General features: G+C 37.2%; 1 protein-coding gene across 3 annotated transcripts in view; it reads left to right on the top strand.

Moving 5' to 3' along the window:
• ZNF292 (zinc finger protein 292) overlaps window positions 1-24232 on the top strand; it is a 90032-nt gene extending 65800 nt beyond the window's left edge. Inside the window, exons 1-4 of one of the 3 annotated variants that reach the window (XM_032484559.1) lie at window positions 731-749; window positions 1209-1345; window positions 3541-3682; window positions 14703-24232. In XM_032484559.1, the coding sequence (XP_032340450.1) occupies window positions 1242-1345; window positions 3541-3682; window positions 14703-21857 (7401 nt within the window). In that variant the 5' untranslated portion in view covers window positions 731-749; window positions 1209-1241 and the 3' untranslated portion in view covers window positions 21858-24232. Of the gene's footprint in view, window positions 1-730; window positions 750-1208; window positions 1346-3540; window positions 3683-14702 lie in introns of those variants that run through there. The other 2 variants (XM_032484558.1, XM_032484560.1) reach the window with 2 other exon arrangements.
• The last annotated feature ends 710 nt before the right edge of the window (window positions 24233-24942 follow it).

Genomic DNA, 24942 nt, shown 5'->3' on the forward strand with positions numbered 1-24942 from the left:
CAGTCTTTTATTCTGCCACTAACTTCATACTTCCTTTTAAGAAACCATTGTTAAACACATAGACTCAGAATTGGGTTTTTTGTGTGTGTGTGTGTGTCTTGGTGTTTTCTAGCTCAATTTAATGTATAAAATGGAACCTCTGAATCTATCTGCATGCAGTCTTTATCCTCAATACAAAAGATCAACTTCAGGATTACCTGTATCCCCATTTAGACATTTGTTTAATCATAAAGATACTACATTTTACACACACACACACACACACACACACACACACACACACACACACACACACACACACACACACACACAGTTTTCCTATACTCAAAAATTAATGAGGAGACATAGAAGATCAATAAGGAGGGGCATAGTTACCTCTGTGGTACATGAGTGCCGATGGTCTGTATTGGTCTTCAGTTCTTTTTGCCTTTTGTCATTACCATGTTGGAATTAATCTTTCTGATTCTGTAGAACATCAGTGATCTGTGATTGCATGCTGTTTGTCACATCCTTGTCATATAGCAAATGCTTGTAGAGATTATAGGTAAATTGTTTTATGTAGTAAATCATTGTAATGAGATAGTAAATTTTAATTTTTTTAAAAATTAGCAATAGATATAAGTGCATAATTAAGTAAAGCAAGTTGCCTTCATCTAGGTTATACTTATGCATGCATGACTGTTGACAGGCTTTGAGATGGAATGAATTTATATGAAAAGAAAAATAATGGAGATTTATAGAAAACTGAGGTGAGCTTCATTATAAGTGTTATAACTACATAAAATGTTTTATATTATACCTTTTTCCCTCAGATGAATAGACAGTATTAGTCTATTTCCAGTAGACCTTTCTATATCTTTTTGCTGATTCTGATGCTTTTTAATAAACATAAAGGGGAAAAATACAAGTACTGCAGCTTTTCTTTCTCAGTAACTGATTTAATGAGTAAAACTTGCTTATAATTAGTATTAGTTATTTACATATAAACGAGTACTTGTAAAGGTCTTGAAAATAGTTCTCTGATTTGAAGAAAGATAATTTCTTTAAACTGTAGCCCAGTAATGACAAATTATGAATTCATAGTGTATGAGTTAATCAGATTTACTGATGAAATTGACCTGTAAATGTCTAATAAAAAATTTAAAGTATATTACTGTATAGTCTAATATACAACCATTTTATGGCATATTTCTATACCCTTTCTCTAGATTTCAGAAGTTGATTGCAAAGATGCCCTAGAAATGATCTGTAACTTAGAATCTGAGGGTGATGAGAAAAGTGCTCTTGTTTTATGTACTGCATTTTTATCACGTCAGCTTCAACAAGGAGATATGTACTGTGCTTGGTGAGTTGATTTTCTTTTGTAAAATTAGATTACAAAATAAGAAATGTTTATTAGATAAGATTACAAGATAGGTTGTGAGAATTCAGATAGCTTTCAGAACATTTAAAAAAAATCTTTGTAGTCTTATCAAGACAAAGAACTTATTTTCAGATATTACATACTCTGCAAACTGGTTATCAAGTAGTTCATATTATAACTTTAAAAACTTTTTATATTAAAGACCACACAACTCCTAGGTATACCAGTAATGATCAATAATGATCAGGAAATTTTTATTGTTGGAAGATGAAAGGCTTATTTTTTTCTAATGCTTCAATAAACATTTTTTTTCAGATATTTAAGCAACCTGTGATTTAATGTGTGTATTTTTCCCCTGCATATTGCGTACTTTTTACTGTATAACTAGATGCTAGTTATTTATGTATAGAAATAAAGTTTACTTACCATCTATGTATGAGATATCATTCTACTTCACTAACTTCTTTAATATACTTTTCTTTATATGGTACATTTCCTAGTGGGCAGACCTGTTATAATCCTTTGGGAGAATAATAACAGAGATACTGACTTTAGTTAACTCAAAAAAACTTAAGATCAGCTGTCTTAAATTAGTGTTAGCTAAAACTAACAATTCATCTGGTTAGTCAACAGCATTATTAGTCTTTAGTTGTTATTATGGAAAAACAAAAGAAAATTTAGTTTACAACATTCTGACGTTTAAGAATATATGCCAAGCGACACATGGCTTACAAAGGAATATAGAACTAAGTAAATGATTGTATAATCAAAAAGAGTAAAGTTCATAGTTACAAAAGTTTTTTGAACAACTGAGCTTTGTTATGAAGGAAAAGTTGTACATGCAATACAGAAAGAATTGATAGATATAAAAGGCAGGTAGATTCTGAAGGGAGAATAAATAACATTTATTGAGGGCAAGTAGATTTTCTATATAATAAGTATCAGTGATTACAAAGATATTAATGTGTTATATGGGTTTAAAAAAGACATAAAAGTCTGGATTTCATATGAAAAACAAATGCATTGTATTTTAAGCCCTTAGTAGAAGGAGCAAAATACAAGTTTATGCTTAAGAAATACTGTTCAAGACAAGCAGTTGAGAATGCATGCCTGCACACTGAGGGCCAGTTGGGGGCAAGAAGGGACAGGGCAGAAGTTGAGTTGAGACAGGAAGATCAGCTAGAAAGCTAGTAAATAGTCCAGCTGGGAAGTTATGAAGGCTTCCTGTGGATGTCGGATGGGGTGGGGGATTGTTGACGATAATAGTCTTGATCAAAAACAGAGGCTGATAGACAGGTTTAGTGATAATGATACATTAAATTAGAAAGATGGTGGACTAGAAGGGATGTTAATCATCTTTTTCATATATTAAGTTTCAGGTCTCAAAAAAGATCAAAGTGAGGAAGTCTTATAAAGAACTAGAGAGGTGAAAGTGGTCAAGACTGGAGAGACAGATTTTGAGGTCCTTAATATGTAGGTTAAAATTCAGTAAATGAGCAGATTATGCAAGTAGATGGTGGAAAGGGCAGCTTTTCTAGGAGTGGAAACTAAGGAGAATACTTGGGGGAGAGGTTGGAGCAGGGAAGAAGATTTTTGTGAAAGTGAACTATGGAGGAAAGAAGAGAAAAAAGGATGATAAGTCAAAGGGAGGAAAATTAATCGCTTTAGTAGGATTATTTTCTATAGAAAATACAGCATAATTGCATTTGAAATAAATTTCAATATCTTTTTTGAAATTTCTTTTGTTTCACTGCTGTGGCACATACTAGTTACTTCTGGGTTCTGTGTCATCATTGATTCTTAATAATAATAAATTTTAAATGTAATTGGCCAGTTAAATTGGTCAATTTTAAATTTAAGTTAGAAGATAACAGAAGTTTCCATTTGTGTAACTTGTTTAAATGTCAGGTGCTTTCCTCGTGAAAGATAGCGAGGGCTTCTCCATCTAAGACTGAAAACTCATAATCAATAAAACGATAAATTATATCCTGATTTTATTTAGTAAGTGTCTAGAAAATTGAGGGTTTTTTCTTTTGAGCCTAATTCCACGTATACAATTAAAGTCTAAAACCAGTTTTAATTTCAAATATAGTGAAGACTGACATAGTTCATGATTTTCCATTACGTCTCCAACTTATTTTTTGCTTTTTTTTTTTTTTTTTTTTTTTTTTTTTTAGGGAACTCACTCTTTTTTGGAGTAAATTACAGCAAAGAGTAGAACCATCTATACAAGTGTACCTAGAAAGATGTCGTCAACTTTCTTTGTTAACCAAGACAGTGTATCACATTTTCTTCTTGATTAAAGTTATTAACTCAGAGGTAAGAAAGATCAAGGTATCTTAGTTTCAAATATATAAATTATCTCTAATAAAAATCTTTAACTTTATTATTTTGCCACCTCTTCCAGTGAGTTTTGTTTATTCATTTAGTGCTTTGAACATTTTCTTATTAGTCCTTTGAGACACTTGGTACGGAGAAACTTACAGGTACAAATGAGAGCCTGGGGCTTGCTCTTAGCCCGAAGAAAAGTAATATACATCATTTTTCTATTTAAGCATTCCACAAGTTTTACTCTTAGATGTTACACTGTTTTGATAATTTGGCTCTAGAAATTTAGAAAGTGTAAAGAGGAATATAGAGATGGTTTCCTTTGCTAGCAGTCCTGGCAGATTACATTATCGAAAACTCCTTCTGCAAAACACCCAGAAATACTTGATAAAATGAAACAAACTTTTTTTTTTTTAATGTGTAGCAGCTGAGATTGCAAGAATATTGGGGAAATCCCTAGGCTCAGAATGAAGAGGAACCTAAAAGCTGGAGCAGAAATCTTGAGCTGATGCTGGGGCTCTCCTAACCTGGTGGGGATTAGGGTATGTTACTACTTGCAGTGACTTGGGGGTTTAAGTTTTAATATCCACACAGGGGGTAGGAGATAAAATCTTAGGCCCTCACAAATTGGGGAGTTAGAACTAAGCTCTGTGTCCCCCCACACCCTTTCTCCCCACCAGTGTGTGAGGTACTATAATTTCACTGAAAAGTAGACTAGAAAATGTTACTCTGTAGCACAGATGGATGATAGGAAACCATGTGCAAGTCAGACTGGACTGTGGGTCAGAGGAGGAAAATGTTTTCCCTAGGAAATTGTAACCATCGGTCTGTCCTCACACAGATTTGGCGGTCCACATTTACCCTATCTATATATCCAGGAATTCCCATGCTAAGTGTCAGGAAGGAAGAAATTTTCCTCTCCCTTTCCTTAGGTCTCCTGGCTGGTCTAAGAATTAAATTGACATGGAACAGATTAACAGGAGAAAATTAAGCAAAAGTTTGATAACATGTATACATGGGTGAGACCTAGGGAAACTGAGTAACTTGCCAAGATGACCAAACCCTCGCCTTAAATTTGGGGGTAGTGCTTTGGGACTTCTAAGAAGGGGAAGGCAGTTCACATGGAGATGGGAAAGCAAATGTTTATTGGGCAATACAGAGACAATGGGGCACAGTTGACTGATCTCCAAGCCCTGTGGCGTTCCGCCTGCCTCCCACCCCCCATATTCTTTGCAGAGAACTCTGGTAATAACTCTTTTCCAGGAACAGGCCCTTTAACTAAATCCTTTTAGGCAGTTAAGGAGGGGCTGGATGTAACAAGGTAAATTTCCTTAGTCTTCTGTTTCTTTAAAATAATCAGCCTAAAATAATAAAATAACCCTCATGCCAAATAGACACATTTTGGGGTAGCAAATTTTACTCCATTATGTAGGTAAGTCATATTTAAGAGGGTAAGGATGGAGTCCTGGACTGGTAATACCTGGGATGCCTGGCAGGAGTAAATACAGAACTGCTTAGAAGAGACAGACACTCAATACAGGATTCTCAGATAATTCCTGCTTAAGTAGAGTTCACCATCAAATCAGTTTAAAAATCATGGAACAGTCTGCCATGAGGGAATTTTAGCAGAGAGAAATAACAATAGGATTAAACATGCAAGCATTAAAAACTCTAAATTACGTATATTTAAAGACATAAATAAATTAGCCATCAAGATTTATTAGACATGTGAAAAAAATCTGATGTGAATGAATTTCAGTAGACAGAAAGAATTGTTTGCCTAATACTTTTAATACAATTATGGATAAATCTGTAAAATACATATATTTAAAGACATGGAGTGTTAAAGTATGAGAAAGGAAAGTCCTACAACATGATGAAGCCGATTTTAAAAAGAGTCAGAAGAACTTTTAGGAATACAAAAACATAGTCTTTGAAATGAAAACAGTTGATAGATGGGTTAAACAGTAGACAAGACACAACTGGAAAGGGAAGTGATGAACAGAGATTGGGTATGTGTTCCCTTATTTACTAACAAAATTAGAATCCGAGTTTTATCAAATTATTTTTTTGTAGTAACCCTTGTAAGAATGCACTTGGTTTTCACTTTAAATTGCAAAGAAGACACTTTCCAAAGGTGCTACCATTGCATAGAATGGGATGCCACATACTTTTTAGGAATCCTTGGAAACCTGAATGTAGCATGATAAGAAGTATTTTTAAACTAATTTATCATTTCTTTTTGAAAGGAGGGACTAAAAGATACTCTTATCCTTTTTTAAAAGTATCCTTTAAGATCTGTGGTTGATCAGCAAATCTTACATGTATCTTTATTTTTTCCTCCTGAAGTAATTTCTCTTCATTTTTCAGGAATAAAGAACAGGAATGAATCCTTCTGCTTTCCAGTTTTTCTCTGTCAACCATGTTAACTCATCCTGTTCTTTGATTTTATGTGTTGTAGTACTGCGGTTAAAAAATAAACTGAACAGTAAATTTCTTAGGAAATTACTATGTATTTTAAAATACATAGTATTTTATAGGTTGTGCCACTAGTTGATACCTAACTTAAAGAAAGCAGCATGGCAAAATAGATGGAGCTTGGAACTAGAAGTCAGACGAACTGAATGTAAATCTTGGCTTGCTGTTGACCACCTGGTAACCTTAACCACTTTGGATTTCATTTCTTAATCAGATGAATTGAGGAGGTTAGGTAAAAATGATTCTCTTCCCTCAGCCTTACACCCCACTCACAAGGAGACCTTGTTGGAGAGGGGGGAGAATCTTGGACAAGTGGTACACTGTTCATTATGGTAGCGATTAGCCTCTTGTGGCTATTGAAGTAGAATATAGAACCTTCTTCTTCAAGTACAGTAGCCACATTTTAGGTGCTCCTATGTGACAAATGACTGCCAGTTTGTACAACCCAGATAAAGGGCATTTTCATCATCACAGACAGTTCTGCTCGAGTAGTGCTTTTCTGGAGAGACTTTGGGTTCAAAAGTAAAGCATATGAGAAAGCACATAAAGCATGAATAGCTTGAGGAAGTTTGGCCAGGGGAGTAGACTTACTGACAAAGATAATGTGCAACATGGAATTGCTCTGCCCCCAAAATCTTGTTTCCCATTGAATAAGATTTTTCCCTTTGTTTTTTACTTTCTGAAATCTGATCAAACAGATTTTATCTTAAAACTGGAATGATAGATTATTATTGTTTTAGGACTGAATGAAACCTTTAGGTTATGTTGTCGTGGCTGTGTTTTGGTGTGTCTCCTCATTTTTACATGATGAAATTTAGCCTCAAGGTTAATGATTTGGATTAACTGGTGCGCCTCCTCTTGGTTCCCCAAAACTCCAGTTGTTGTTGAAAATTATTGCCCAGCTACTCACATATTAACTTAAAATAGTTGTTTCCTCCTTAAACTCTAATTGAGATCTGTAAAGGAAATGAAACAGATAGCTTGATTCATCTTTTTATTCATGCTTCTTGCTAGACTTCTGACGTTAAAGAGGAGAAGAAAATAGCCCTGCCTTTAAGGATTTCATAATCTGTCAATGGAGACACACTAACAGCTGCAGTGTAATATGGGTCTTTCTGTTATAGTGGAACATCAAGACTCCTGTGAGGACACATTGCTTAATACAGTGTTGATATAAAGTAGATACTGAATGAATAAAAGAAGTGGGCCGTCTAACCCATTTGTCTGTTTTGACTCTAAAATAGTGATGGCCAAACAAACCAGGAACGAGAGAGTGTTCCTAGTAACAGAAAAAGCATGAAAAGTGGTGTAAAGAAAAAACTGTGTTCTCTATTCCCTACTTACTGAATACTTCTGGTCACCAAATCTGTGGGGGATTTTTTTCCACACCAAGCAATCCTCTGATTCTCCAGATACCAGCTGGGTGTCCTCAGTTTAATTCAGTCCTGACACTGTTTACCTGGAGAGAGCACAGATTCCATAGGTTAAGGGCTCAGTCCTGCAAGACTGTCATTCTCCCCCAACTTCAGCTACCAACCTCAAGTCCAGATTGTCACTGGTGCTTCTGACTAACTGGCTCTAAATCAGAAGTTTCCATGACTTTCTCCCCAGATTCAGTTAGTTTACTAGAGTGGCTCACAGAACTCCAGAAAATAGTTTATCTACTAGATTACTGTTTATTATAGGAGAATACAACTCAGGAAGAGCCGGATGGAAGAGATGCATAGGGCGAGGTATGGGGGAAGGGGTGAGCTGCCCTTCCCAATTGCTGCTTGTTCACAAACCTGGGAGTTCCCTGAACCCAGTTCCTAGGTTTTTATGGAGGCTTCATTGGCCATTGGTGGTAGATTTAGCCTCCACCGTCTCTCCCATCCTTGGAAGTAGGGCTGTGGGACTGAAAGTTGCAACCCCCTCTGATCACAGGTTGGTTCCACTGGCAGCCAGCCCCCATCTTGTGGTTATCTAGGAGTTTTACAAAAATCCTCCCATTAACAAATTCCAGTGTGATTGAAAAGGCCCTTCCTGTGAATAACCAGAAAAAAAGCCAAACCGAAACAAAACAGAAACCCCACTCATTTCACTTTTGAGGCCGGAGCTATTTCAGAAGCTGGAAACAAATCATGCCCTTATAACTGTTAGCACTTAAGGAAATTACAAAGGTTGTAGGAGCTATGCTGGTAACTGTGGGTAAAGAGCAAAATACGTATTTTTTATCCGTGTATTACAGTGTCACAAGTGGTACCAAGATGAATGAGAGAAGGGCATACTTAAGGGAAGTACAGTTAGCCAGGTTGCCTGGAATATAGGCTGTTGGGTGTCGAGAAGGTAGAAGATGAAGCTAGACCAGGTGAGGCACAGGTCAGATTGTGAGCACCCTTTTGTATTCCACACTAAGAAGTTTAATTCTGAAAGACACAGATAACAACTTAAGATTTTTTTTTCAGTTTTATTGGGTAGAATTGTTACAATTTGACTGCACATATACAATATATTGCATGTAGATACATATACACAATATACTGCACATATTTTTAAATTTACTTATATGTACTGTTAATTGTTTCTAAGAAGTTTAGAGCTTTAGCTTTTTAATAGTTATCGAAGGAATAAAGGCAACCACAAAATAAGAATTAATTTAAAAAGATACATACACCCCGCTATTAATAGCAATACCCTGTTATTAATAGCAGCAGTATTTATAATGGCCAAGATATGGAAGCATCCTAAGTGCACATCAATAGGTGGATGGATGAAGAAGATGCAGCATATATATGTAACGGAATACAAGTCACCCATAAGAAAGAAGGGTATTTTGCCATTTGTGGCCCTTCATTCACTTTTTTTTTCCACTTCAGAAACCAGAATTTTGTAACTGGCATAAACATTTCCCTTGCATCAAAAACAACAAAATACCTGGAAATAAACTTAACCAAAGAGATTACCTATACTCTGAAAACTATAAAACATTGTTGAAGGAAATTGAAGATGATACAAAGAAATGGAAAGATGTCTTGTGCTCTTGGATTGGAAGAATCAGTGTTATCAAAAATGGCCATACTACCCAAAGCAATCTACAGATCCAATGCAAGCCCTGTCAAAGTACTCATGACATTCTTTACAGAACTAGAACAAACAATTCTGAAATTTATATAGAACCATAAAAGGCCCCGAAGTGCCAATCTTTTGTATGTCCTTTTTTTTTCTTTTCTCTTTCTTCTTTTGTTCTCTTTTCTTACGATTTGATGACTAGAGAAGTTCCTTTAACATTTGTTGTAAAACTGGTTTACTGGTGCTGAATTCTTTCAGCTTTTGTTTATCTGTGAAGTTTTTGATTTCTCCATCAAATCCAAACGAGAACCTTGCTGGATAGAGTGTTCTTTTTTTTTTTTTAACATTTTTTTATTGAATAACAGTCGTTTTACAATGTTCTGTCAAATTCCAGTGTAGAGCACAATTTTTCAGTTATACATGAACATATATATATTCATTGTCACATTCTCCTTCGGTGTGAGCCACCACAAGATCCTGTATACGCTTCCCTGTGCTACACAGTACAATCCCATCCATCTGTTCTGCATTTTAAAATCCCAGTCTGTCCCTTCCTACCCCCTGCCCTCTTGGCAACCACAAGTTTGTATTCTGTGTCTATGAGTCTGTTTCTGTTTTGTATTTATGTTTTGTTTTGGGGTTTGTTTTTTTTCAGATTCCTCCTATAAGCGATCTCATATGGTATTTTTCTTTCTCTTCCTGGCTTCACTTAGAATGACATTCTCCAGGAACATCCATGTTGCTGCAAATGGTGTTACATTGTCGTTTTTATGGCTGAATAGTATTCTGTTGTATAAATATACCATATCTTCTTTATCCAGTCATCTGTTGATGGACATTACGGCTGTTTCCATGTCTTGGCTTTTGTAAATAGTGCTGCTATGAACATTGAGGTGCAGGTGTCATTTTGAAGTAGGGTTCATTCTGGATATATGCCCAGGAGCGGGATTCCTGGGTCATATGGTAAGTCTATTCCTAGTCTTTTGAGGAATCTCCACACTGTTTTCCACAGTGGCTGTACCAAACTGCATTCCCACTAGCAGTGTAGGAGGGTTCTCTTTTCTCCACAGCCTCTCCAGCATTTGTCATTTGTGGACTTTTGAATGATGGCCATTCTGACTGGTGTGAGATGATACCTCATTGTAGTTTTGATTTGCATTTCTCTGATAATTAGTGTATTGAGCATTTTTTCATGTGCCTATTGATCATTTGTATTTCTTCCTTGGAGAATTGCTTGTTTAGGTCTTCTGCCCATTTTTTGATTGGGCTGTTTGTTTTTTTCTTATTAAACCATATAAGCTGCTTATGTATTCTGGAGATTAAGCCTGTGTCGGTTTCATTTGCAAAAATTTTTCCCATTCCATAGGTTGTCGTTTTGTTTTACTTATGGTTTCCTTTGCTGTGCAGAAGCTTGTAAGTTTCATTAGGTCCCATTTGTTTATTCTTGCTTTTGTTTCTATTGCTTGGGTAGGCTGCCCTAGGAGAACATTTTTGAGATGTATGTCAGATAATGTTTTGCCTATGTTTTCTTCTAGGAGGTTTATTGTATCTTGTCTTATGTTGAAGTCTTTGATCCATTTTGAGTGTATTTTTGTGTATGGTGTAAGGGAGTGTTCTAGCTTCATTGATTTACGTGCTGCTGTCCAGTTTTCCCAACACCACTTGCTGAAGAGACTGTCTTTATTCCATTGTATATTCTTGCCTCCTTTGTTAAAGATTAGTTAACCAAAAGTTTGTGGGTTCATTTCTGGGCTCTCTATTCTGTTCCATTGGTCTATATGTCTGTTTTTGTACCAATACCATGCTGTCTTGATGACTGTAGCTCTGTAGTATTGTCTGAAGTCTGGGAGAGTTATTCCTCCAGCCTCTTTCTTTTTCTTCAGTAATGCTTTGGCAATTCTAGGTCTTTTGTGGTTGCATACAAATTTTATTATGATTTGTTCTAGTTCTGTGAACGGTTTGGGTATTCTTTGTATTTTCCAACTTTTTGCTAAAAACTTCACTCTGTGCATCTATACTCCTCTTGAGTTCTCTGAACATCTTCACCATCATTATTTTAAACTCTTCCTCAGATAAATTGCCCATCTCCTCATCACTTATTTCTTCTTCTGGGAATTTATCTTGTGCCTTTGCCTGGGAGATACTCCTCTGCTGCTTCATATTGTCTATCTTTCTATTTGTATTTTTAGGTAGGTTAGTTTTGTTTCTTGACCTTGGTGAGGTGGTCCTCTGTGGGAGACATCCTGTGCATCCCAGCAGCACACTCCTCTCTTGTCACCCAAGGGCTAGGGTCCAGCTGGTTCCAGTGTAGAGTGTGGACTGTATGGAATCCTTCCACAGGCTTTGGGATTTTTGTTTTATTTCTGGTATCTGCCCCTGGTGGATGAGGCTGGGCCAGAGGCTTATGCAGGTTTCCTGGAAGTAGGAGCCAGTGCCTGCCCACTGCTGGCTGGAGCTGGGTCCTGGACCTCTGGTGGGTAGAGCTGTGTCTAGAGGCCTTTGTGGCTTAGGAAGTCTGCTTTTGGGTGGGGCTAGGTTTTGGTGCTAAAGGTCAAATCAAGATGTCAGCCTCCAGGAAAGCTCATGTTGATGAACACTCCCGGAATGTCTGCCACCATCTTTTATGTCCCCTGGGTGAGCTGCAGCAGCCCCTCACTTTCCCAGGAGACCTTCCAAAACCAGCAGGCAGTCCTTGCCCAGGTTCCTATGAAATCACTGCCTCTGCCCTTGGACTTGGCGCATGTGAGATTCTGTGTATGTTCCCAAGAGAATGAAGTCTCTCTTTCCCCAATCCTGTGGGACTCCTGGAGCCAAGCACTTCTGGTCTTCTAATGTCCTGGAGTCTCCTCCTCCTCCCAGTGCTGGAACCCTGGGCTGGGGAACCCGACGTGGGGCCCAGAACTCTCGCTTCTGTGGGAGGGCCTCTACGACCCAGTTATTCCTTGGCTTGTGGGCTGCCCACCCTGGGGATACGGGGCCCAATTATATTGAGAGCACATCCTTCCTACTGTCTAGCTGTGGTTCCCTCTTTATGTTTCCAGTTGAAGGAGATTTTTTTTTTTTTTTGCTAGGTTCCAGTCTTTTTGATGGCTGTTGAGCAGTCAGTTGTGGTTTCATTGTAATCGCGAGGAAAGGCAAGCTCATGGTCCCGTCACTCTGCCATCCTAATGGGAAATCTGACTGTTTAAGAATTTTAAAGCAGGGTGAGCCAGGATGCTATGGGTGGATAGGGAAGGGCTGAATGGGATGTTTATGGGGAACTAACATCAGCATTTAAGCCTTGGGTAGCTTTGGACCAAGGATACTAGGCAGCCAGGGAAAAGGAACAGAAAAGGTGGGTGCCAGTGTCAGAAAGGGGATGAGTCTTTTCCTCCTCTGAATTGACATCACTTCAGTTTCTTTCCTGTGACTCATAAATTCAGGCTGGTGCTACCAGTATTTTTATTAACTGATGTTATTAAGTAGATTTTTATGGGTTAATTACTTGTTTAATCACGTTGTATTTATGGGACATTGTGAATTCAAACTCAACTCTAGAACACACTTGTTATATAACCAGTTCATGACTTGAGTATTACCTGCAACTTAATTTTCAATCACACACACACACAGAAGGATTGAAAACTCAGAAGAATAAAAATTTTGATACAATTTGTTTTGTTGGCCTTATTTGTTAAGATTACAAATTTATTTACAACATTAAGATGTTCTCAAACAAATATATTCAAAGCTGTTTGTCTTTAATGAGTTGAAATGAACCCTTGAATCCAGTAGCAGGCTGTATTAGAAATGTCGGTTGAGTTCCTCTCAAATAATTTTAGTTGCATTTTTTAAGCAGTAAGTAGAATTTTTGAATCAGCTTTTGTCATTTCTGGAGAAAGGGCTCAACATTCATAAGACAGAAAATAGTTACAGTACCTTCCTCATGGCAGGTATCCTTCATCCACAAATCCTTTGTTTCCCGAGTCTTTTCTTGGTCATTTCTTTCTCCAGCATTTCCTAAATTTTCTAAATAATTACAGACTTTTTCAGAGTTCTTGCCCTCTACATACTCACCAGTCCTTCTGACATGGGCCTTCGTTGTTACTTTCAATCATCTTTACAGTTGACTTGGCCTTTAATTCCTCTAAGACTTCCTTCTTCAAACACTCTTCTCTCTAATACACAACTTCACTCACTGTTCACTCATCTTTTTCTTACAAATTGTAACAGAGGAGTGGCCTATTTGTCCACTATTATTAGTAAACCCTGAGGCATATAACAGACACTCAGATATTTTACTGTAAAATCTTTCTGGCTCACGTCTATCTCAAAATAGTATAAAGTAACTGTGCAAGTTTATGTGAACTCTTTCCAAGTTGTCTTTTCTTCTCTGTCACTTTTCAGTGGGTCTCATATCAATTATTCTTGTCTGTTTGCTTATTGGTCTTCGTGCCCTTGCTTTTCCTAAAATCAAGACCAGTTCAGTATCTCAATCTCCTTACTTCAGTCTCCTTTTGACCCACAAATGTAAACTTCCTTTTCAGTAAAGTATTTAATTTCCTTCTTAACCTGTAAAAATACAGAGCCTATCGGCTTTTTTAGACTTCTTTTCTTTCTTGCCTTTCAATCTTACATCACACAGATTCCATTCTCATGAATGTGGCCACATCTTGTGGCTGGCTTATTTCTCATATATTTGTTCCCTTTTAGCCTTTTAAAACCCATTGTTATCTCTTCATTACATGTATCTTTCAAATGACGCTTACCTTTACTACTGCTATCTTATAATATTACTTCAAGATGCTAATTCAGAAGGAAAAAAGCCTATTGTGTCTACTGCCACTCCTAATTCTTAAGATGGTCCAGCCGTGAGGTAGGTGATTCGGCATTCGGTTTTATAACAGAACTAGAATCCCTAGTATCAAGGATCAAATAACTTTATTCTCTTAAAAGTGAAAATCTCCTTTCGTTATTACTTAGGAAAGATGGAAACAAATCTGTTTTGTAATTAGGCTAAGAGAGTTTTGTTTCAGAAGGATTACAAATACAAACTTAGGAAATGAAATTTGTGATAAAGTTAATGACATTTATTGATCACTTACTATATGCCAGACATGATATTAAACTATACCACCTACTTTAGGTACATAATACCCATTAATGCTCACAGTAGTTTTATGAAGTTTAGGTGTTGTTTTGATCTCTGTAATGGGATATGAAAGGTCTGAGAAGTTAAATTTAACTTCCAAGTTGGCCTAGCTATTAGATCATTTTATACTTATCTTAGCTCCCAGTGCTGAGGCTTTTTCTGCTATTCTGTGCAGTTCATTTCACACACACCCACCCAGGCTGAGCTGCAGTGCTTTAGAAGGGGTATCTTCATACACTGGCTATTGCAAAATTTGAGAAAAACAAACCTCAGTTTTAAAATTAGTAATTCACAAGTATTCTGTAAACTGTATTGATTAGTATAAATTAACATTTCTTACTTGCTTTTTCACAGACTGAAGGGGCTGGACTTGCCACTTGTATAGAACTGTGCGTAAAAGCACTCCGCCTGGAATCTACAGAAAATACTGAAGTGAAAATATCTATTTGCAAGACCATTTCGTGCTTGTTGCCTGAAGATCTGGAAGTTAAACGTGCTTGTCAACTGAGTGAATTTCTTATTGAGCCTACAGTAGATGCATATTACGCTGTGGAAATGTTGTATAACCAGCCAGACCAGAAATATGATGAAGAGAATCTTCCGATACCAAATTCTCTACGCTGTGAGCTCTTACTTGTATTGAAAACTCAGTGGCCCTTTGATCCAGAATTCTGGGATTGGAAAACCTTAAAACGACAGTGTCTTGCACTGATGGGGGAAGAAGCATCCATTGTGTCTTCAATAGATGAACTAAATGACAGCGAAGTTTATGAGAAAGTAGCAGACTACCAGGAAGAGAGTAAAGAAACTTCTGTGAATGGCCTTTCTGGTGGAATTGGTACTAATTCTGGCCTTCTTAGGGACATTTGTGATGAAAAGCAGAAGAAGAGAGAGATAAAACAATTAAGAGAGAGGGGATTTATATCTGCCAGGTTTCGAAATTGGCAAGCCTACATGCAGTATTGTGTGCTATGTGACAAAGAATTCCTTGGTCATCGAATAGTTCGGCATGCTCAAAAACATTACAAAGATGGGGTTTACAGTTGCCCCATTTGTGCAAAGAACTTCAGTTCTAAAGAAACTTTTGTCCCTCATGTCACATTGCACGTTAAACAATCTAGTAAAGAGAGACTAGCAGCTATGAAGCCATTAAGAAGGTTGGGAAGGCCTCCTAAGATCACAACTACCATCGAGAATCAGAAGACTAATGCTGTGGCCAAGCAGGAGCAGCGGCCTATCAAAAAGAATAGTCTCTATTCAACAGACTTCATAGTGTTTAATGACAATGATGGTTCAGATGATGAAAATGAGGACAAAGATAAATCTTATGAGCCAGAGGTGATCCCAGTCCAGAAACCAGTACCTGTTAATGAATTCAATTGCCCTGTAACTTTTTGTAAAAAGGGCTTTAAGTACTTTAAAAATTTAATTGCTCATGTAAAAGGACATAAGGATAATGAAGATGCCAAGCGCTTTCTTGAAATGCAAAGCAAGAAAGTTATCTGCCAGTACTGTAGACGGCATTTTGTAAGTGTTACTCATCTCAATGATCACTTACAAATGCACTGTGGCAGTAAGCCATATATCTGTATACAAATGAAATGTAAGGCCGGTTTTAATAGTTATGCGGAGCTCTTAACCCACCGAAAGGAACATCAAGTCTTTAGAGCAAGGTGCATGTTTCCTAAATGTGGCAGAATTTTTTCAGAAGCTTATTTACTGTATGATCATGAAGCACAGCATTATAATACCTATACTTGTAAGATCACAGGTTGTGGTAAGGTTTATCGTTCTCAGAGTGAGCTTGAAAAGCATCTGGATGACCACAGTATTCCCGAAAAAGTGCTGCCTCCTGAAGACCAACTTAATTCATCTGGAGATCCTATTCAGCCTCCCAGAGTGAGTCAGAGCATTGAAGGGAACACTGAGAAAGAAAGATCTATGCTTCCTTCAGGAAATAATGTTGACAACACTTTACCAGAAGATAGAAGTGATGCTTGGGATAAAAGCAAGGCAGAGTCTCCTGTGACCAAACAAGAACAGACTTCTGCCTCGGAGCTCAGGCAGGCTGACGGACTGTTGCCAAATGGTTTGGAAAACCCTGCTGCTACTTCTCTGCTTCAGGCCAGCGAAGTAGCCGTGTCCATCAAGGTGTCCCTCAATCAGGGGATTGAGGGTAACTTTGGAAAGCAAGAAAACTCAGCTGTGGAAGGCACTGGTGACTCACTGGTCACAAACTTACATACACCAGTTGGAGATACGTGTAATGATTTGTGTCATACAGGTTTCCAAGAAGGAAAAGAACAGGATTGTTTTAACGAAGCCCAGATTACTCAGAATCCTTTGGTAGATTCAGAAACCCTCAAAATAGATGACCTTACTCCACAAAACTTGGAAAGACAAGTGAACAACCTGATGACCTTTTCTGTGCAAAACCAGGCAGGATTTCAAAACAGTTTACCAACTTCCAAGTTTGACTGTGGAGCTAGTGTTAAACCATCACCCAATCTGTATAATTTACCTCTGAAGACATTAGAAAGTATCACATTTATTCCACCACAGCCCAACCTAAGTAATTCTTTAGGAACTCCATCAGTGCCTCCAAAAGCGCCAGTTCAGAAATTCAGCTGCCAGGTTGAGGGATGTACTCGAACCTATAATTCTTCACAGAGCATTGGGAAACACATGAAGACTGCACACCCTGACCAGTATGCAGCATTTAAAATGCAGCGCAAAAGCAAAAAGGGGCAGAAATCTAACAACTTAAATACACCAAATAATGGAAAGTTTGTTTATTTTTTGCCATCACAGATGAGCAACTCTAATAATGCATTTTTCACACCACAGACCAAAGCCAATGGGACTCCTACGTGTTCTAACCAGTTGCAGCATGTCTCACCTTCCATTTTTCCAGCTCATTTAACAAGTGTGTCAGCTCCACTATTGCCCTCTGTGGAAAGTGTCATAAGTCCAAATATACCTACTCAGGATAAGAATGAGCAAAGTGGTGGTATGTTATGTCCCCAGATGGAAAATCTGTCTAATACTGCCTTGCCAGCACAAATGGAAGATCTCACCAAAACAGTTTTGCCTTTGAATATTGACAGCGGCTCAGATCCTTTCCTTCCTTTACCTGCAGAAAGTAGCTCAATGTCTCTCTTCCCTTCACCAGCAGATAGTGGGACTAATTCTGCTTTTTCCCAACTGGAAAATAGTACAAATCATTTTTCCTCACAGATTGAAGGAAACACTAATTCCTCCTTTCTAAAGGGAGGTAATGGTGAAAATGCAGTTTTTCCCTCACAAGTCAGTGTTGCAAATGACTTCAGTAGCACTAGTGCCCAACAGTCTGCACCAGAAAAAGTTAAAAAAGACCGTGGGCGAGGCCCAAATGGGAAGGAAAGAAAACCCAAGCACAACAAAAGGGCTAAGTGGCCAGCAATTATCAGAGATGGGAAATTTATCTGTAGCAGGTGTTACAGGGCTTTTACCAATCCCAGATCTCTGGGCGGACACTTGTCTAAGCGATCTTACTGTAAACCACTGGATGGAGCAGAAATTGCTCAAGAACTTCTGCAGAATAATGGACAGCCTTCTCTCCTTGCTAGCATGATTCTCTCCACAAATGCAGTAAACCTGCAGCAGCCGCAGCAGCCTGCTACCTTCAGTCCAGAGGCATGCTTCAAAGATCCATCATTCCTGCAACTTCTTGCTGCTGAAAGTCGCTCAGCAACATTTTTACCAAATACATTTCCTCGGACTGGTGTGACTAACTTTAGTACAAGTGTTAGTCAGGAAGGAAGTGAAATTATTAAGCAGGCTTTGGAAACTGCTGGCATTCCCAGTACGTTTGAGGGTGCCGAAATGCTCTCTCTCCCAGCAGGTTGTGTCTCAGATGCAGCACAAGTGACTGCAACAGTGATGCCAAGTCCACCTGTGCCAGCCCTGCTACAGACCGTGTGCCACCCAGCACCCCTGCTGACAGACCAGAATAGGACCCCAGACCCCAAAGCCCCCTCCATTGAAGAATGCAGCAGTTTGCCTGTTTTTCCAACAAATGACTTACTACTGAAGACTGTTGAAAATGGTTTGTGCTCTGGTTCGTTCCCTAATTCTAGTGGGCCATCACAAAATTTTACCGGTAACAGCTCACGTGTTTCAGTTATAAGTGGTCCTCAGAACACACGGTCTACTCATTTAAATAAAAAGGGAAACAGTGCTTCTAAGAGAAGAAAGAAAGTTGCTCCTCCACTAATTGCACCTAATGCTTCCCAAAACTTGGTCACAAGTGACTTATCGACAATGGGACTTATAGCAAAGAGTATTGAGATACCAACTACTAACCTTCATTCAAATGTAATTCCCAATTGTGAACCTCAGGGTTTGGTGGAAAATCTAACACAGAAATTAAATAATGTTGACAATCAGTTGTTTATGACTGATGTGAAAGGAAACTTTAAGACCAATCTTGAGTCCCATACAGTGTTAGCTCCCTTACCATTAAAAACTGAAAATGGTGATTCCCAAATGATGGCTTTGAATTCATGCACAACTTCAATAAATTCTGATTTACAGATTTCTGAAGACAATGTTATACAAAACTTTGAAAAAACTCTTGAAATTATTAAAAGTGCTATGAATTCTCAAATACTTGAGGTAAAAAGTGGATCTCAGGGTGTTGGTGAAACATCGCAGAATGCTCAGATAAATTATAACATTCAGCTTCCTTCACTAAACACTGTTCAAAATAACAAATTACCTGATGCTTCTCAGTTTTCCTCTTTCATAGGTGTCATGCCGACAAAAAGTAACATTCCTCAGTCTCAAGTACTACATAAGGAAGATCAAATACAGGAGATTTTAGAAGGCTTACAGAAACTGAAATTAGAAAATGACCTATCCACTCCAATATCCCAGTGTGTACTGATAAACCCGTCAGTGACCCTGACTCCCACTCCTGTTAAATCGGTTCCAAATGTCACAGTTGTTCAGCCAGTTTCTGAAATGATAAGCAACATTCAGTTTAGTGACAGAGTTAATAAACCCTTTGTGTGTCAAAACCAAGGCTGTAATTACAGTGCTATGACAAAGGATGCACTATTCAAGCACTATGGTAAGATTCATCAGTACACTCCAGAGATGATTCTTGAAATTAAGAAGACTCAGTTGAAATTTGCTCCGTTTAAATGTGTGGTACCTACATGTACAAAAACATTTACAAGAAATTCTAATCTGCGGGCACACTGTCAGTTGGTACACCATTTTACAACAGAAGAAATGGTAAAACTAAAAATAAAAAGGCCTTATGGAAGAAAATCTCAGACTGAAAATTCGTCAGCCTCACGAATTCCTCAAGTAAAAAGACAGCTAACTGTCACAGAGGAAAATAAAAGGGAATTCCAGCCTGCTTTAGAATTGGGAGTGATGAAGGAAAACGCCCTCAGTAATACAGCAGTGATCCCAGAAAAACAACTTACAGAAAAAAAAAGTCCTGAGAAAACAGAAGGCTCTTCACAGCTGGTTGCAGTTACTTCAGAACAGTGTAATACAAATTCTCTCATAAACATTCAAACCAAAGGACGGAAAGTTAGGAGACATAAAAAAGAAAAGGAGGAGAAAAAACGCAAGAAGCCAGTTTCTCAGTGTCCCGAGTTTCCAACAAGATACAGCCCCTACAGACCGTATCGATGTGTCCACCAGGGTTGCTTTGCCGCCTTTACCATACAGCAAAACTTAATTCTGCATTACCAGGCCGTGCACAAGTCAGATCTGCCTGCGTTTTCTGCAGAGGTTGAAGAGGAAAGCGAAGCTGGTAAAGAAAGTGAAGAAATTGAAACTAAGCCAACTGTGAAGGAATTTCGATGTCAGGTGAGTGACTGTTCTCGAATTTTCCAAGCAATTACTGGCCTCATACAGCACTACATGAAACTTCATGAAATGTCTCCTGAGGAAATTGAAAGTATGACCGCTTCTGTGGATGTTGGGAAATTTCCATGTGATCAGTCAGAGTGTAAATCTTCGTTTACCACGTATTTGAATTATGTTGTCCATCTTGAGGCAGACCATGGAATTGGGGTGAAGGGAAATAAAACTGAAGAAGATGGCATATACAAGTGTGACTGTGAAGGCTGTGACCGAGTATATGCGACTCGGTCTAATCTCCTCCGACACATTTTTAATAAGCATAATGACAAACATAAAGCTCATTTGATTCGGCCAAGAAGATTAACGCCTGGTCAGGAAAATATATCAAGCAAGGCAAACCAAGAAAAGACGAAGTCTAAACATCGGGGGACAAAATACAGATCTGGAAAGGAAGGGATCAAAATGCCTAAGACTAAACGAAAGAAGAAAAATAATTTGGAAAACAAGACTGCAAAGATTGTACAGATTGAAGAAAATAAGCCTTATTCTCTGAAACGGGGAAAGCACGTATACTCTATAAAGGCTCGGAACGATGCCTTATCTGAGTGTACAAGCAGGTTTGTAACCCAGTATCCTTGTATGATAAAGGGGTGTACATCAGTTGTTACAAGTGAAAGCAATATAATTAGACATTATAAATGCCATAAATTATCTAAGGCATTTACATCACAACACCGCAATCTTCTCATTGTCTTCAAACGGTGTTGCAACTCACAACTAAAGGAAACCTCTGAGCAAGAAGTTGAAAAGAGTGATGTGAAAGATTCTGACACGGGTTTATCAGAGAGCAATGATAACTCAAGGACAACTACAGTTCCTCAGAAGGAAATTGAAAAAAATGAAAAAGATGAAATGGATGAGCTAACAGAATTATTTATTACCAAATTAATAAATGAAGACAACACAAGTGTGGAGACCCAAGCTCAGACCTCTTCAAATGTAAGTAATGATTTCCAGGAAAGTAACCCCTGCCCGTCAGAAAAACAAAAAGCAGGTAATTTGAAGAGAGTTAATAAAGAAAAAAATACCTCCCAAAATAAAAAAAGGAAAGTTGAAAAAGTTGAACCAGCATCGGCAGTTGAGCTAAGTAGTGTGCATAAAGAGGAAGAAACTGCGGTTGCAATTCAAACCACTGAGGATCATCCTGCATCTTTTGACTGGAGCTCATTTAAACCAATGGGATTCGAAGTATCGTTTCTGAAGTTTCTTGAGGAGTCTGCAGTGAAGCAGAAGAAAAATAGTGACAAAGACCATCCAAATAGTGGGAATAAAAAAGGGTCCCATTCAAATTCAAGAAAAAATATTGACAAGACTGCTGTGACTGGTGGAAATCACATATGTTCTTGTAAAGAAAGTGAAACCTTTGTACAGTTTGCCAATCCATCACAGCTTCAGTGCAGTGATAATGTAAAAATTGTTTTAGACAAGACTCTAAAAGATTGCACTGAGCTTGTCTTAAAGCAACTTCAGGAAATGAAACCTACCGTCAGTCTGAAAAAACTTGAAGTACATTCAAATGACCCAGATGTGTCTGTTCTGAAAGAAATCAGTATGGGTAAAGCCACGGGGAGAGGGCAGTACTGATGACTAATGTACTATAAATACATTAATTATAGTTTTATTTTAAATAGGAAGCCATCAAGCATGCTAGAATTGTGAAACTCTTTCATTTTTTGTTGTTGCTGACATGAATTAACCTGGCCAAAAAAAGAAAAGGAAAAAAAAAAAACATGACATTTGTCATGTAAAACTTTTTTTTTTCATCCCTATGGGACTTGAGGAACAGAATCAATACTTTAGTACTGTAAATAGCTGAGCTAAACCTCAAATTTCTATCAACCAGTTGCCCTTTCCATGAACTAGGCTGAACTATCTGTGTGATTGACATGTCTCACCAGGTCACTGCTCATGTATAACAGTACTACTCTTTGTAGATACCTTTTTTGTATATATTTATTATTGTAAATCATTTGCTGCCACCAGCGGTGTGTAAGTCTAAACTATTAAATGACACATTTATATTTCGAATTTTAATTTTTAACTAAGTGATCAAGTTTTTAAAACTTCTTTTATTGATTTAAATTAAGAATTTTTTGAACTAAAACTAGAAACTCTGCCATAGTTCATTGTTTTTTTTACATAAGACATTTATTTACAAGATGATCTCAAAAAAAATTAATTTTCACAAAGTAGGCACATTATATCAACACTCTGCTCTGCTTTGTAAATTTACCCTCCAGGATTTTTGGGTGGTACTCGTGAAATTAAAGCAGATTCTTTAGCAGTTTCCTATAGCTACAGTTTTTTCTCAATTGCTTCTAATTGGATATAGTTACTATGATTCCATGAAATATAATGGAAATGTGAATAAAGAATTTACTACATCAAAGATTTTAAACATTTGGTATTAAAAAAAAATCCTTTGTGAATGTGATAGAAACTAGTAGTGTGGAGCAGTGTAAATATTTGAGGTGGTGATTTGTGAAGTAGCCCAGTATTGCCTTAAATAAAATCACATTTCATTTCTTGTTTTATACATGTGATCTTATAAAGGTTTTTTTTTTTTTCATTTTCTGAGATTTATAGATTGGTGTATAGCTTTAAACTGTATAAACTTTTGTGGAAAGATTTTTTTAAACATTTTTATAAATCTTAAAATTGGTATCATCAAAGTGAGCCCATCTTGTGTTTATAAAATGCAAGAGTCCTTAAACATTTATAATTACATAGATGAAACACTTTCTATAAGGAAGTTGGATGTTTTGATTTTACTGTTTATAGATGTTAGATTGTACAGATTTGTCTGTATTTTCCTGCCATATCTAATGATACTTTTTTCATTAGATTGGTCTTCCAGAGCAGTATTAGTTGTTATAATTATTTTGGTTATTCAGTATATAGTTAGCTCTTATAGTTTAGCTTTATTCACCATATTTATACTGTGGATTTATGGCCAGAGATAGAAGTTATTTCAGGAGCATTTATGACCTTCGTTTGGTTTGAAGTCCAACTAAAATCAGTACTGGAAACAAAAGAAAACATTCTTTAGATTTACTTTTGTTTCTGTTTGCCATAAATAGTAGCATTGATTTTTGACTTTGTGTTTGTTATAAACCAGTTGCGTTCACAATATTATTAGCTTGATACATTGATGATATTGTGATATGAAAATGTGTATATGCCCTGTACAACATCAGACTTGCAGGAAAAATGAAGCACTTAACAGTAACTGAAATTGCTGGTACTCTGAATAAATAAGCATGGTCAAGGAGTGAATTATTTTCTTTTGGAAAATATTTTTTTAAGTTTTATTATTAAAGTATTATAGTTTTATTTTTAGGGCCAAATGGGTTATATTGAATAGTTGGTTTCACCTCCTTAAGGTTTATTACCAATATGCATAAAACTTGACACATTAAAATCCCTACCCTTTGGTAAGCCCACTGTTATTTATTAAAATAAAAGTTCTTATGGGTGATGAATACATGGTTCTTTTCCTAAATTAATAATAACTCTGAGTCATTTTAATATTAAATTTTTGTTAATGACAATGTTTTCGTACAGTTTTCTTAGAAGTTGACCTAGCTCTTAAAGATAGGCATCTGGCAAACTGCCCTATATAGTGCAGTAGCAAGTAGGTTTATTTCTGATAAACGTAGTGATGGACCTGTTAAGTGAAAATGCCATTGTAGTGTATTGGGGCTTTTTTTTTCTCATTAGCTTTATTGACCACTAGACATTTCTGCAGTTGTTCCCCTGCATGTCAGGGGAAAAGCTTTGCCAACATTGATTTAAATTTTTTATATTCCAATTACTGTATGCCAAAAGTAATTACGGAATAGTGGGCTTTTTTGCATGGAACAGAAATCAAATTATGGTATAAAATAAATAATGAATTTATAGAACAGCATGTTGGTAACATTTGATACGGAATGTAATGCCGAAGTATTAAAAAAAAAGGATCAAAAAGTATATTTTTTTCATGGTATACTTTTCCTCAGTCTGTTGTCTTTTGGATATTTTCTTCCTACAGCATAAATTTGCCTAAGGTTTCATCTTTAAGAAATGGATTTTTTCCCCCTTCTTCTAAACCCAAAGAATTTGAGTCTTACAGATCAGAACATGTTATTCAAAATACATTATTGTGTTAAGTGAAATGCAAGTTTGGGAAATTTTCAGAAATTCAGCATAATTAAATTATTATTTTAACCTCCCAGAGGTAGAGTTTTAACAAAGCAAATTTTGATCATCAGGTAAGCTCACACAGTTGCTGTAGCTGTTAAGATAAAAGTATGTAGATATTACAGCTAGAGACATCAAGGGGGGAATGCTTTATTTTTCAGGGAAAAGAAGGTGGGTGGTTATGAGTGTTGATGGAGCTGAGTCTTGAAAGATTGAATGAGTGGTCCTCGGATAGTCGGTGGGGAGAAAGGGAATTCTAGGCATGAGGTATGAGGCAACATAGTGCGTTTGCCATATTGCAGGTTGTCAGTGTGGAAAGAGGGAGTTGGAGGAGCCAAAGCTGAAGCAGCAGGTGGCCTGGGTCATGAAGGTTCTTGTGTGCCATGTTTAGTCTTTACCATGTTTTGCTTTGTTTTTAAAGCAAAAACGTGGTTACTGAATGCATTTAATTTGAACAATTTAACCAGGTACCGATTTTAGAAAGATA

The sequence above is a fragment of the Camelus ferus genome, chromosome 8 (genome assembly GCF_009834535.1).
Source record: "Camelus ferus isolate YT-003-E chromosome 8, BCGSAC_Cfer_1.0, whole genome shotgun sequence".
Classification (NCBI taxonomy): domain Eukaryota; kingdom Metazoa; phylum Chordata; class Mammalia; order Artiodactyla; family Camelidae; genus Camelus; species Camelus ferus.